We start from the raw sequence: 13,586 nt of genomic DNA on the forward strand, positions 1-13,586 counted from the left end.
GAGAGGGACCACTTTTTATAAGATAACAATGGTGAAAAATAGTCATGTGTTATGGGGAAACTGGAGCATAAATCTCCAGAAGCCCCACTGATCCTGTTGCCTTTTGCAAACAGAATAGGTTCCACTTCAGGCCTGCTTGGACTATTGTAAGGCCTGCACTCACTGTGCCAGGGAAGATGAGAGTGTTCCTATTCCCTTCTGTCAGAAAGGTATGGTTTTACTGGTGAAAACCAAGCAGAATGCCACTTTGCAGCCTAGCCTAAGGTCTGAGACCAGGGAGGGTCCAGAGCACATCCTGCCTCTGGATGTGTACACCCCACAGCACCCTGCACGAAGGGCAGTGGCTCTTTGGTGTGTGCCCAACAGAGACAGAAATTCTCCACATATGACCTCTCTAGGCTGACTTTGCAAAGGGAGGGAACCTCCCACGTTTTGGTTCAGGTCACTGGAGTTCATCTTTTCACAGTGAATTTGCTGAAGGCACAAGCAATGCTCTCACTGAATTCATGGAACAGGACTCAGATCTTCATTCAGGGAAGTCAGAAGACACTGTGTGTTTGACCTGTCCTGCAAATTTTCAAAAGGTTTATAACCCAGCTGCTCCTGATAGATGTTCTGGCAGATTTCTGGATGTTTTGCCAATGCCATTGCACATTTAATACTTCATGCTAGACCTTAGCTGCAATCGGGATGCTTTGAAAGAATTAATCTGGCGGTCAGTAACTGCTAAATGAAGTGCATGCTAAAAGAATGATGAGCTAACTGACTGCAGCTCGCAGCTTTTATGAGCTTCCCCAAATGCCTGTTTTCAGGTGAATTCAGCATCTCCTTGACATTTAAGGACTCAATTTATAATCAAATTATTTAACTCTAGTGGAATCACTGGCCTCCATGGAAAAGCCATTTATATTTCTCCCATCCCTCAGAAAAAAAAAAAGAGTATTCAAGGTAATGCAATTCCTATATTAAATGAAGGATAAAAGAAACTTTTCAATGCAAATTAAGAACTGCAGTTTTTTAGAAATTATAGCAGAAATTTAAAGTGCACAGCTGTTCACATCCTTATTTCCAGTTTAGCAATCTCAGACATGCTGAGGGCAACCAAGATGGTGAAGGGCCTTGAGGGGAGCCCACATGGGGATCAGCTGAGGTCATTTGATCTGTTTGGCTGGAGGAGACACAGGTCAGACCCCAGTGCAGTTACAGCTTCCTCATGAAGAGAAGAGGAGGGGCAGGCACTGATCTCTGCTCTGACAGGACCTGAGGAAATGGCCTGAGGCTGAGTCAGGGGAGGTTTAGGCAGGATATCAGGAAAGGTTCTTCACCCATAGGGTGGTTGGGAACTGGAACAGGCTCCACAGGGAATGGGCACAGCACCAAACCTGACAGAGCTCAAGAAGATTTTCTCCAGTGCTCTCAGGCACAGGCAGGGGTTGTTGGGGTGTCCTGTGCAGGGACAGGATTTTGTCTCGATGATCCTTGTGGGTCCCTTCCAGCTCACCCTATTCTGTCATTTTGGGATTCTGGGATTAACATCCTAGAAAACTCCACAAGTCTTTCAGAGATTAGTACCCCTTACTGCTCCATTTCTGCAGGTCCCAGTCTGTCTTGGAATCCTTTTGTTTTATTTGGCTGAGCCACTTTACATAGGTGCATTGCCCTCTACAGCTTGAAATTACAGAGCAAAGTGGAAGAGCAAGATGAGGTAGAAACTTCGACAAGCAACATCATAGTGACACACTGGTGAGAGCAGGTTGAGCTCCACAAGATTAACCATTCCTGAAGGGATAGAAGTGTGTTTTATACATGAATAATAAAGCCTTAATATCGCTCTTGCAGTTAAGTTCAATAGCAAGGGTTTTGAACAAATGAAAGCACTCAGCTCAGCAAAGGTGCCTTGCTCTGCAAGCCCTGGCTTTGTGGATGTGATGTCTGAAACACTTGCCTAAAAATCCTTGCACTGGCTTGAGGCCAGACAAGGACAAACCAGGGTGATCCCAGCAGCTGAATGGGGAAAATTGTATGAGTCCAGTTGTAGTCCATCTTAGCTGGTGCCCAATTGTTGTCTCCCAGCTGCCTAAACCGAGGTGGCAAACAGTGTTATGGTTAAACACGATATTTAAACTGCATTGTTATGTCGGTGATGACGGGTTCTTTGTTGGAGATGACAGAAAAATCCCATTGTTTAGAGTTTTCCCAGACTCGGTGCTTAATACAAAGTTCTGGAAAGCACAGGGTTGTTTAAACATTTGATAAAGAAAATATGTGCAGTGATGGGTCTATTCCACCAGTAAGGAGCAGATCAGCCTGCAGCACCAAATCCTACCTTTATAAATTCAACATGTTGCTGCAATTTGACAAAATAAAATCCTCAATCCCTCCATGTGGAAAATAGAAGTGTCTGCAAAGCAGCAGAATATTGAAACAGTGTGCAAATTATTCATTTTAAAGCTGGTAGCAAAATGGATTTGGAAAAGCTTTGGAATTTCTGAATTATTTAGAAAATCAAGATGCTTTACCAGGAATGCATGAAAAATTACAATTCACAACCATGTGAGCATCTTCGTACTGATCCATAATCTTCGCATTGATTTGTCTTTTCCTTGGATAAGTGCTTTAGACAAGGTATTCTCAAAACAATCATGATGCCAAAGCCTAAACTTCAGCTTCTCTGTATTGACACAATGACACAAACACACTCCACAGCCTGGGATGTTTTGTTTGGTGAATGGACACAAAGAGGTTTTAATTAACCCACTCCCGCCCCATGCTGTGTCGTGCTCTCATGGGCATTTTTGCATTAATTCCTGTCTCTCTTTGTATGTCAAATGAATGTTCAGGGGTTGGAACTAGATTATCTTTAAGGTCCCTTCTAACCCAAACCATTCTCTGACACTGTGATCCACACTCCTGTGAGCGTGATGGTTGTTTGGGCTCTGTGCTCTTTGAGACCCAGGGAGCTGTAGAAGGAATAAACTCTGGGAGTGATAAATTTGCAACAGTTCTCCGGAAATGCCCTATTTTGGAACCATAGCAATTAATTATATGTTACTGTTGCTGATGTGTTTTCTATTGTTGTATCACTTTTAATTAAAGCCCCTACTTCAGTTTTGAACTAGATTCAGTGGAGTTCCTCAGAAGACTCCACTGTTTGTACTTTCAGCAAGTGCTGTTCTCTGGTTTGTATCCCTCATCCATTGCTAGAGTCACTGAGAACCTGAAGAAATTCCTAAGACCATTTCAGAGACTTGCAGTTATGAACTGACTTGACTTGATCACAGGCTCCTCACACCTCATGTCCATGACTGCTCAACCTGTAAGTCATCAGGACAAAGTTATATTTGCCTGAGCCTGCTGTCTCCTCCACTTGGCATCTTTTATTTACAGAGTAATTCTGCCCTGGGAAAGCTCAGTGCACTCACCAAAAGACATGAAATATCTCCAACCTGTAGCTCTGATTAGAGCCTGCAAGTGAGCAGTTTACAGCCATTCCATTGGGACACAAGAGGAAATGCTCAATTTTGAGCAAAAGTATGAGCTGAGCCAGGATTATTTATTCATGTGTTGGAGCTAGAAATCTCAGTTTTTTCTTTCTTTCAAAGGTTTTGGTTTTTTTTTTTCTTTCTCTAGTAACATGTGTTCATGCATGTCTAGGAAGCAGAAACTAAAGAGAAAGCTTTTTCAAGGGGAACAAATAATTTGGAGATTCTCCAGTTTTTAGGAACTCAGGACAAGAACAGAGAATGATTTTTCAGAATGCCAATTGCATTTTCAGTCAGTGCCTGCAGATTTATTCATTCAGCCTGGAACATCTCAGGATGACTGTTTGCTAGACACCAAAGTTCTGTTATGAGGATTGTCTGAAGTACTTTTGGGTATAAACCCAAGTTAAGCAGCTCTGAATTCAGGCCTGCCTTCCCTCTGAGCTGGCTGGGTACAAGGAAGGTCCACTTTCCATGAAGCATCTCTGCCACAGCAAACGGCTGTGTCTGAGCCAAAACCTTCCTCTGCATGGTTTGGAGACAGCGCCTGGGCATCCCGCACCTTTCCAGCTCAGGAGGAAAGGCAGAGCAAGTGTCCCCATACAACACAGCTTCACCCCATGGATTTCCAATGAGATGCCAGGTCCTAGGTGGCAAAATTGATGCAGAAAAATGCTTACAAGTTCCTAGACCACACAGAGGTCTCATGTGATGTTTTGATTTGTTGAGATTTGCTCTTGCTGGTGACCCATGGGTGACCCTGGGATAAAATAAAACACTTCCCAATACCCTGTTTTAAGTGACATTATGTGTTTAAGGAAGACTTTCCTCTTCTTTTCTTTTTTCTTTTTCTTTTTTTTTTCAATTTTGTTTCCATCCCTATGAAGATGATAACAAAAGATGGTATGTCCTCAGAGCACACTGATGTGTCACTGTGGATGCCAATCCCCACAGACGCTCCTGATGTTATTAATTTTTAAAACAAACTTGCTGATTGAGGTTCTGACTGCCTTTAAATTGTCTCTACAAGGAGACTGTGTACTAATTAACCCACAGAAACAATCAATGATGTACCTTTTTCAAGTTTCAGGGTGATTAGAATATGAAAATGAAGAGCACAATGGTGCAGATGTTTTAAAATCACAGCAGACAGCAATTAGTGACATGGGAACCAGCTGCTTATCTCTCCAGATAAAGCCTCTTAATAGGGAATTACACTTGAGGAGCCATTACACAGATGGATCTGCAAATGATTTAAAGAGGGGGCGTTGTAGTATTAACTTTGATTTGCAAGCCAGATTCTTGACAAGCTTTATGTGTGTTACCTCCTAAAAAAGGTGCATTTGGAGTAGGAGGGAACCATCCCTTTAAGCACTCAGATTTTTTTTTCACATGTTGGGTTTTCTAAATGTATGTTTTATCATAATTTTTCTTAAATTTTTTTTTTAATTTGTATTTTTTTATAATCACTGTTATTATATTACCAGGCCATTGGTTTTGTTGTCATCTCCCCCCAGTTTTTGCATTTGGATTGGAAGCAGCATGTGGGTTTAGATGGTAGCTCAGTCACAAGAACGAGTGTGCAGACTGAAGCATCCTAAAAGAGTCCCTAGGGGATAGATTCTGCTGCTGGGTACCACTTGCAGAGTAGGGTGCTGCTCCTCCTGAGGCTGGTACAGCATCATCTCCTCAGCTGCAAGGGCTGCACACCAGCATAAAACTGTTTTGGGCACTAATCACGTCTGCAGGCACAGGGTTGCAAGGCCTGGAGGGACAGCATAAAACACACAGCATAAAACCTCTTCTTGTCTGTGACCAGTGATCACCAGTGTATGGGATCTATCCTGCTCACAGGTCTGCCCTGCCAGCACTGAGGCCTGAAACTCACGAGTTTGTCATTCAAATCTTATTCTACTAATAAGAGGATTCTAATCTTATTCTACTAATAAGAGGATTGTAATCTTATTCTTATAGTCTAAGGTTTAGATGTGCTGGATCAGGTTGTTCAAGCCCTTTTGCAGTTACAAAAGCTATCATCTTTTTTTGTGTATTTTGTTTTCTTTAAAAGGAAATTGGGATTATTCAACCTACTAAAAACATCCAGTATAGGAAGAGAAATATCCACCAAGTATGATGAGTTGTAGTAAAATTACATGAGTTAATTTACACTTCTACTTCCACAAAAGAAGAAGGAGCAGACTTTCAGTGCATAATAGTTGGCCGTGGAAGAAAATCCCATTTAATGAAAGAGCAAATGACAAACAGAGGCCAGCGCTGAAGTCTGAAGCATTTTTAGGGTCTTATAAACCAAAAAGTAAATACAGAAAAATCCTTCTGTTTTCATGAAAAAAAGCCCACTCTTCTTAATGCTGGTCTCGGCTGGCTGCCATAGGAACTCTATTTGAGCCAACAGCCCCATGGAGCTGGAGTATATTACATACTCACTGACAAATAAAGAAAAGAATTTGGGTGAAAGGTATCAAGATATCGGTTTCTTAAGATTCCCTCACCATCCTGACAGGTCTGACACCTGACATCTCTGTCAGCTTAGCAGAGTCTTGGCTTAGCTGAGCTGGGTCTTATTGGCTTTTTGGGATGATGCTCACACAACAGGGAAAATTGAAGCCTAAGCATTAGGACCAATGGGATCAAGCAGCAGCCCAGATGAATACATAGGGAAAAAAATATACTTGGCCACACTACTTTCAACTGATTTAGTAGTGCTTTTAGGTAAACAGCCCCCCCATATCCATTTCAGCCACTGAAACTCAACCTGCTGCAGCCAAATTGTCTCTAGTCACTGTGCTGCAGAGGAATTATTTTTGGGTGGTGTGGATGTGTCTGGCAAGGTAGAGCCAATAAATGTTACGCTGGAAGAAGTTTCATGAGGAAACCCAGCAGACTGTAATGAGCTTGGGCAGATATATAGTTCTGACATCCCGCTTAGGAAATGGAGTCCCCTGATCCTGCAGACCGGTCATTTTTTGAAGGCCTGCTGAAATTGGAGTGCTTATCTGCGTGATTAAATGCCTCCAGAGCTGGCACCTTTGATGACATAGGCATATCTTCCTCATGAATTTTAAGATCGATGTGGTGGTGGCCTGTGCTGCTGGAGCAATGACAGGGCTGTCATTAGGGGTGTGCTGGGAGTTGCATCATCACTGTGTAATGTACAGGCCAAAGAAATGAGGCTGGAGGAGCCAAGCCATATATCAGCATTCATCGCTGATCTATAGCTGGCCTCTCCATTCTGAGCCCTTATTAACTGCCTTAAAATACAGATCAGAGATTATTGCTCCTTCCAGACCATGGATCTCCATGTGTGTGATAGATATGGAGGGAATAGGATGTTGCCAGAGTGCGATGTTTTTGTTCCCTGCTGTAACCCTCCTTCTTATTTTTATCTTTTTTTCTTTTTCTCTTCCAAATGAAATGTTTTGGGTCATTTAGTTTCACAGCTCAGCACTTAGAAGTAACGTGGGTGTCAGAAGCTGGTTTGGCTGCAGCCAGCAGGCTGGGATCTGTTCAGGAACAGCCTGGCCCTGCCTCAGTGTGGGCGCTGGGGCCCAAGAGAAGCCTCAGCCCAGCATTTCCAGGGCTTCTGCACATCATGATTTGTGGTACCTTGGGAAGTGAAGTTTTATGTGAGGCTGGAGTGAAGCACAGCCATCTCTCCCTTGGCACATCACCGGGAATGGCCTGCCCATGTCCTTGTGCCAGGACACACAGCCTAGTGGCTGGGCAGCAGGAGAAGCCCAAGTGGCCCAAGCAAAATGTATCTCAGGAGCTATGGCATCAATTTAAAACAATTAAAATAAAACAAGCTGTAAAACTGCAGTGCTGGTGCTGCTGGTTTCCCCTTCCTGGACCCATCCCAAAATATGGACATGGATGGGCCCCCTTTTCTGAGGGAGGGCATCAGTGGGGGTTGTGTCCTCTGTGTGCTGTAGGGCTTATGTGTGGGAGGCCACTGTGAGGAAGACGAGGAGAAGGATTCATTCCCCAAGGGCTGTTTATGCTTTCAGCTCTTTTCTCAGGCTGAGGAAACCGGGTGTCGCTCACCCACGACATCTGCAGCTCCACCACAGCTGCATGCTTTCGTTCTCTCACTCCACAATTCCTGGAAATCTCTGTTTTCCCTGAGCATGGCTGGTCCATGTGTGTGACAGCTGAACTATCCACAGGATTTAAGACTCCCTGACTGCTGCTCAGACAATGGACCAGAACAACTTCATCATTATTGCCTATTCCAGAAAAGCCACATGTCTATATTTATATGGGCATGAAAGATAGCTCAGCATCAATTTGTCAATAATGTGCATGTTTAGTGGCCACTAAATAATGTGCCATGGGCTTGGGGTTGTCTTTTCAAACTTCTCTGAAGTTGCACAGAACTAGGGATGCCTAATTTTCCCAATTCAGAGCCCTCTTATTCCCTTTTGCCTGCTTGCCCCAGAATTTGTGTTGCAAACACCCCAATGGGCTAGTGATAGAAACTTAATTGTAACAGGGTGTTTGTAGGAGTATTTATTATCTACTTTTCTTTCCTTGGTTCTGTTTTTATTTTCAGTCTTATCATTTATTTGACATTCACAACAGTGTCAGTAGTTTGTACAAAAGCAGTTGTATGGTCTGACCCAGAGCTTTACAAAATAAAGCTGGAAAAAAAAAAAAACAAAACCAAAAACAAAAAAACCAGATCAACCAAAGAAAGTAAAAAACAAATAGATAGATACTTTTGCTTTAAAAGGAAAAAGTTACAGCTGAAGTAAACAATTTTTTTTTTAGCTGGAGGCCCACCAAGAGAAAACCAGTAGAGTTTCTTTTGCTCTGTATGAGTCTTCAGCATAATTCTGCCCTTGCTGTAACCTCTGCGGCTTGAAGAGCTCCTGTCAGAGTAGAAATCATGTTGAAAATATCTCTCACCAACATTGGAAATAGCAGAGTTTTAAAATGGAAAGGGAGTAATGCAAATCTTGAACCTGCCAAGTGTGCCTCACACACTTGACGCTATGCATATGATTTTAAGCACTAAGTATGCAGGGATGGCTTCCATGTGGAAATTCAAGTAAATCTTTGCAGCATCTGCCTTCATAGGGAAGTGGACCCATGGGTTTTCCTCTTGTTTGTTACAACTTCCAAGATAATTTTTCAGTTTTCTTGTTTACAATAATGAGTTTAATTGCTGCTGTTGAGTCTCAAGTTCTGTGAGTGATTATTTTTCAGGAAAAAGGCATTCTCACCAGGAGGCTGAGTTGCACCATTCATCCATTGAAAGGGGATATTTCACTGGTGTTTTAAATTAAAAATCAATAGACTATGTTCCCTTAGCAGTTTTGCATTTATAGAAATATTTCCACTGTTTTTAGAGCAGGGAAACCAAACAAAACTTGTTTACTGTGCATGAAATCTAAATGCAAATTTGGCTCAAATATAGGAAGATTTTATAAAGGTTCCTAACTTTTACAAAGTCATTGTTGTTATTCACTGCATAAATAAAGAGCTGCAACCAGTCTGAATGAATGGGCTGCTAAACTAATTTTATTTTTTTCTGTTTATTTTCTGCTCCCTTCCAGGTTTATGACAGGCCACAAAAACATTCTGCTCTGCACTATGATCCAGGCCTCCAACAAGACTTCACCAGTGACACCTTAAAATCAAAACACCAGCAGAAAAGTAGCAACCAGCACCACATTGACTGGTCAGCGAGCTCCGACACTGGACCCGCTTCTCAGAGCTGCTTCATCAACACAGAGCCCAGTAGAGAAGCAATCAGTGCCACCAAGGTCTCTGCTCTGGAGCCAGGAGTTTCCTACAGCAAATCCCAGGCCAAGAAGTCCTGCAGCAGCAGCAGCAGCAGCAGCAGTTCGTGGGGGCAGCTGTCAGTCAGTAGTAAAGAGCTGGCAATTTGCAGCGCAGTCCCGTCACCCAACGGCATCAGCACGGCTGCCCAGCCAAGCAGTGCCTCCGAGTGCAATGGGCTTTTGCCTCTTGGAGATCAAGAGGGAGCTGTGCAGCTGGAGGCCCCCGATCAGCCCGCTGGAAGTACGAAGAAGAAGTCCAGCAAAAAGGACTTGATGAGCCAAACCATCCAAACCACGGATATGGAGTGGGTAAAGAGCGCTCAGAAAGCATTTGACAGCAAATCCCATGACGGCATGGAAGGGAAAAAGGAGTCTTACTCGATGGACAGCATGTTGGATATGTCACCCTCAAAGCAGAATCCCGTTTCTGCCAGCACTTGTGAAAGTGACACCAATCACGTACGAATTACTATCCCAATAAAGTCTCCGACAACAGATGCGTCTGGCCACAAAAGGAAAAAGAGGCAATCCATTAAATCCTCTATAGAGAAAACTATCCAGGAGAAAAGCCTGCCTTCCGTGCTTGCTTTGAGCAGTGAAATGGCAAACAGGACCAGCTCTCAACCAGAGGGGAGTAAAAAAGATCTTCGAGCCACAAAGCCAGGGAAAGTGATTGAAAATGAGTCCCCCTTAGTAGCAATTGACAGTGGTGTGTTCACAGACAAAGCATCCCCCAACAGTGCTGCCCGACCCAGAAAACCTCTACCTGTGACATCCACTCTCCTACCCACCAATCTTTCCACAGCTGGCAAATTACCTGACATCCAGCACCCCAAACATGCAGCTAAGCGTCGGTGGACCTGCAGCAAACCTAAATCTATTCTTCGGGAGACCTCCCTGACGACGTCTGAGAAGCTGATGGTGGAGCCTCCTTCAGCCTATCCCATCACACCATCCAGCCCTCTGTATACCAATACAGACAGTCTTACTGTGATCACACCTGTCAAGAAAAAAAGAGGACGACCAAAGAAACAGCCTTTGCTCACTGTTGAAACCATTCATGAGGGGACCTCCACCAGCCCAGTGAGCCCAATCAATCGTGAATTTCCAGGAACAAAGAAAAGGAAGAGGAGAAGGAATCTGGCCAAGTTTGCCCAGATGGTTCCAGGAGAGGACAAGTCCATCAGTGAACTCAAATTTCACAAAAAGGTCGGGAAACTTGGGGTCTTGGATAAGAAGACCATCAAGACCATTAATAAAATGAAAACCCTCAAGAGGAAGAACATTCTCAATCAGATCTTGTCCTCCTGCTCCAGCAGCATAGCTCTGAAAGCAAAAGTCCAGCCACCATCTAGTGCTGGGCCGACCACCATTGATGCCAGGCTAGGGAAGCAGATCAATGTCAGCAAGAGGGGGACTATCTACATTGGTAAAAAACGGGGCAGAAAGCCAAGGGCAGAGCTGCAGCCTCAGCCAGAAGAACCTAAGACAGCCATCAAGCACTCAAGGCCTGTTTCCAGCCAGCCAGAAAACCCAGCAGTGCCTTCCAACCTGCAGTCACTTGTGGCATCGTCACCAGCAGCTATTCATCCGCTTTCAACACAATTAGTGGGGATCAACGGCAACCTCAGCCCTGCAAGCACTGAAACTAATTTTTCAGAGTTAAAAACTATGCCAAATCTTCAACCTATCAGTGCTCTTCCTACAAAAACCCAGAAAGGAATGCACAGTGGAACTTGGAAGCTGTCTCCACCCAGGCTAATGGCTAACTCACCTTCTCACCTCTGTGAAATAGGTTCTCTGAAAGAAGTCACGCTGTCGCCAGTGAGCGAGTCTCACAGCGAGGAAACCATACCGAGCGACAGTGGGATAGGTACAGACAACAACAGTACCTCTGACCAAGCCGAGAAAAGCTCAGAATCCCGCCGGAGATACTCCTTTGATTTCTGCACCCTGGACAATCCAGAGGCTATCCCATCTGACACCAGCACAAAGAACAGGCATGGTCACCGGCAGAAGCATCTCATTGTGGATAACTTTCTCTCTCACGAAAGTATTAAAAAGCCAAAGCACAAGAGGAAAAGGAAAAGCCTGCAGAACAGAGATGACCTCCAGTTTCTGGCAGACCTTGAGGAACTCATCAATAAGTTTCAAGTGTTCAGGATTTCCCATAGAAGTTATACATTTTATCATGAAAATCCATATCCCAGCATCTTCAGGATTAATTTTGATCACTACTACCCTGTGCCATATATCCAGTATGACCCATTGCTCTATCTTCGCAGGACCTCTGATATGAAGTCTAAGAAGAAGCGTGGTAGACCTGCCAAAACCAATGACACCATGACAAAGGTGCCTTTTTTACAAGGGTTCGGTTACCCTATTCCCAGTGGGAGTTACTATGCACCCTATGGAATGCCTTACACATCAATGCCTATGATGAATCTTGGTTACTATGGTCAGTATCCAGCTCCTTTGTACCTGTCTCACACGCTTGGAGCGGCTTCCCCATTTATGAGACCTACCGTGCCCCCACCCCAATTCCATGCAAGCTCTCATATGAAGATGTCCACCACTGCCAAACACAAAGCAAAACACGGAGTGCACCTACAAACCCCTGTGGGAATGGGCCTTGGAGACATGCAGTCTTCTTTGGCTCCTCCGAAGGTTGGAGGAACAAGCCTTTCAAGTGGCCGACTTCACAAAAGGAAACACAAACATAAGCACAAGCATAAGGATGAGCGGATACTGGGGACTCACGAAGATCTGAGTGGTCTCTTTGCTAGCAAGTCCACTGGCTTCTCCAGCCACGCCATCAACGAGAGGCTGAGTGGCTCAGACAAAGACCTGTCCTTGCTCAACGAGAAGAGCAAGCACAAGGAGAAGCAGAAGCACCAGCATTGTGAAACCGGGCACAAAGGCTCAAAGAGTAACTTTGAAGTGGATACGCTGTCTACGCTATCACTTTCTGATGCCCAGCAGTGGTCACAGAGTAAAGATAAAAGTGACTCAAGCAGTGATCCCATTGACTCTTGCACAAAGAGATACTCTGGTAATACTGAGAGTAATGGAAGGTCAGAGTCCCTGGACATGTTTGGTGAAATAAATTCCTCAAGTGAGAAGCGGGACAATGATGCAAGTGGGAATAAAAGAAGAAGCTTTGAAGGCTTTGGAACTTACAGGGAAAAGGACATTCAGCCCTTCAAGACAAATAGGAAGGACAGAAGTACTTTTGATTCTTCAGCCTCTTCAGGTAAGCTTTGTTTTATTCTCTTTTACTTTGACTATTTACTGCTCTTAAATTTCAATGCTGAACAAAGAGGGACTCACCATTTACAGCAAATACATTTAATAGCTAATAACTTCTCTGGCTTTTGTAACTGATTGTCATTCTTCATCCAAACATAGGGGAGATCAACAAGAAAGTTGGCTACATCTTAAGCCCAAAGTTTTACAAGTCTTTGAGTTGTTACACAGCACTTTTATAAATATTTGTCCTGCCTTCATCTATCACTCATGGCTTGTTGCACTTCTTCCTAAAATCTGACCTCCGCAACAGCAGCAATTTTAATACCTGTTGGCAATGCAGTCATCCCTCTAATCAGTTTCTAACATCGCATGATCAAAGCCATTGGCCAGCATTTGGGACAAGAACAGAGACTCTCTGTTCTGGCCCATAAAGCAACCAAAACCCATTTGTTGATGGGGTGGACCAAACAAGTGGGAAGGTGTGAGGCTTTGTCTGTGTCCCATTAATGTGTTCTACCTGCTGAGCCAGAGGCATCCACCATGGTGATGGCTGGGCTGAATATTTTGAGATCCTGGGTTCAGCTCTAATGTAAATCTGTCAATTCCAGTCTGCAGGTGTCATGTAAAATAATTATCCTGAGCATTGAGTGGCTGTGGGAAAGGGCTGGTGTCATGGAAACAAACCCTCTCCAATGGACTCTGAAGAGTTTTAGGTCTCATGACTTGGAAATATAAGCTGGGTAGATGAAGAGGGAGGAAGCTCCTTTCAGCTGCTAAGGACATCTGTTCCTCTCCTGCAGAGTGGGGAAAAAGGGAATCTGAATCTTGTCTGAGAGACTGAATTGTACTTTACAATAGGGAGCTGCTTTTGTGATGACACAGAGGCAGGTGTTTTGGTGCATTACAAATGAATTTAGCTTGGGAGCAAGCCCAGTGCTTCTACACCATCAGATATTTATCACAAAGCAGATTTCACACTTAGCTCTGGAAAGGGGTGAGCTTTTCTGAACCAGCCGGCGATGGATGAGATTCTGATGTGCTAAAAAAGAGC

The 13,586-nt window shown here is 44.0% G+C and overlaps 1 protein-coding gene across 2 annotated transcripts in view; it reads left to right on the forward strand.

The window, feature by feature from the left end:
• Nucleotides 1-13,586, forward strand: part of SETBP1 (SET binding protein 1) — a 267,483-nt gene that overhangs the window by 175,245 nt on the left and 78,652 nt on the right. For both annotated transcript variants that reach the window (XM_039733312.1, XM_039733313.1), the window contains one exon: nucleotides 9,059-12,539. In XM_039733312.1, the coding sequence (XP_039589246.1) occupies nucleotides 9,059-12,539 (3,481 nt within the window). The remainder of the gene's footprint in view (nucleotides 1-9,058; nucleotides 12,540-13,586) is intronic.

This window comes from Passer montanus, unplaced genomic scaffold (assembly GCF_014805655.1).
Source record: "Passer montanus isolate IOZ18808 unplaced genomic scaffold, ASM1480565v1 scaffold86, whole genome shotgun sequence".
NCBI lineage: Eukaryota > Metazoa > Chordata > Aves > Passeriformes > Passeridae > Passer > Passer montanus.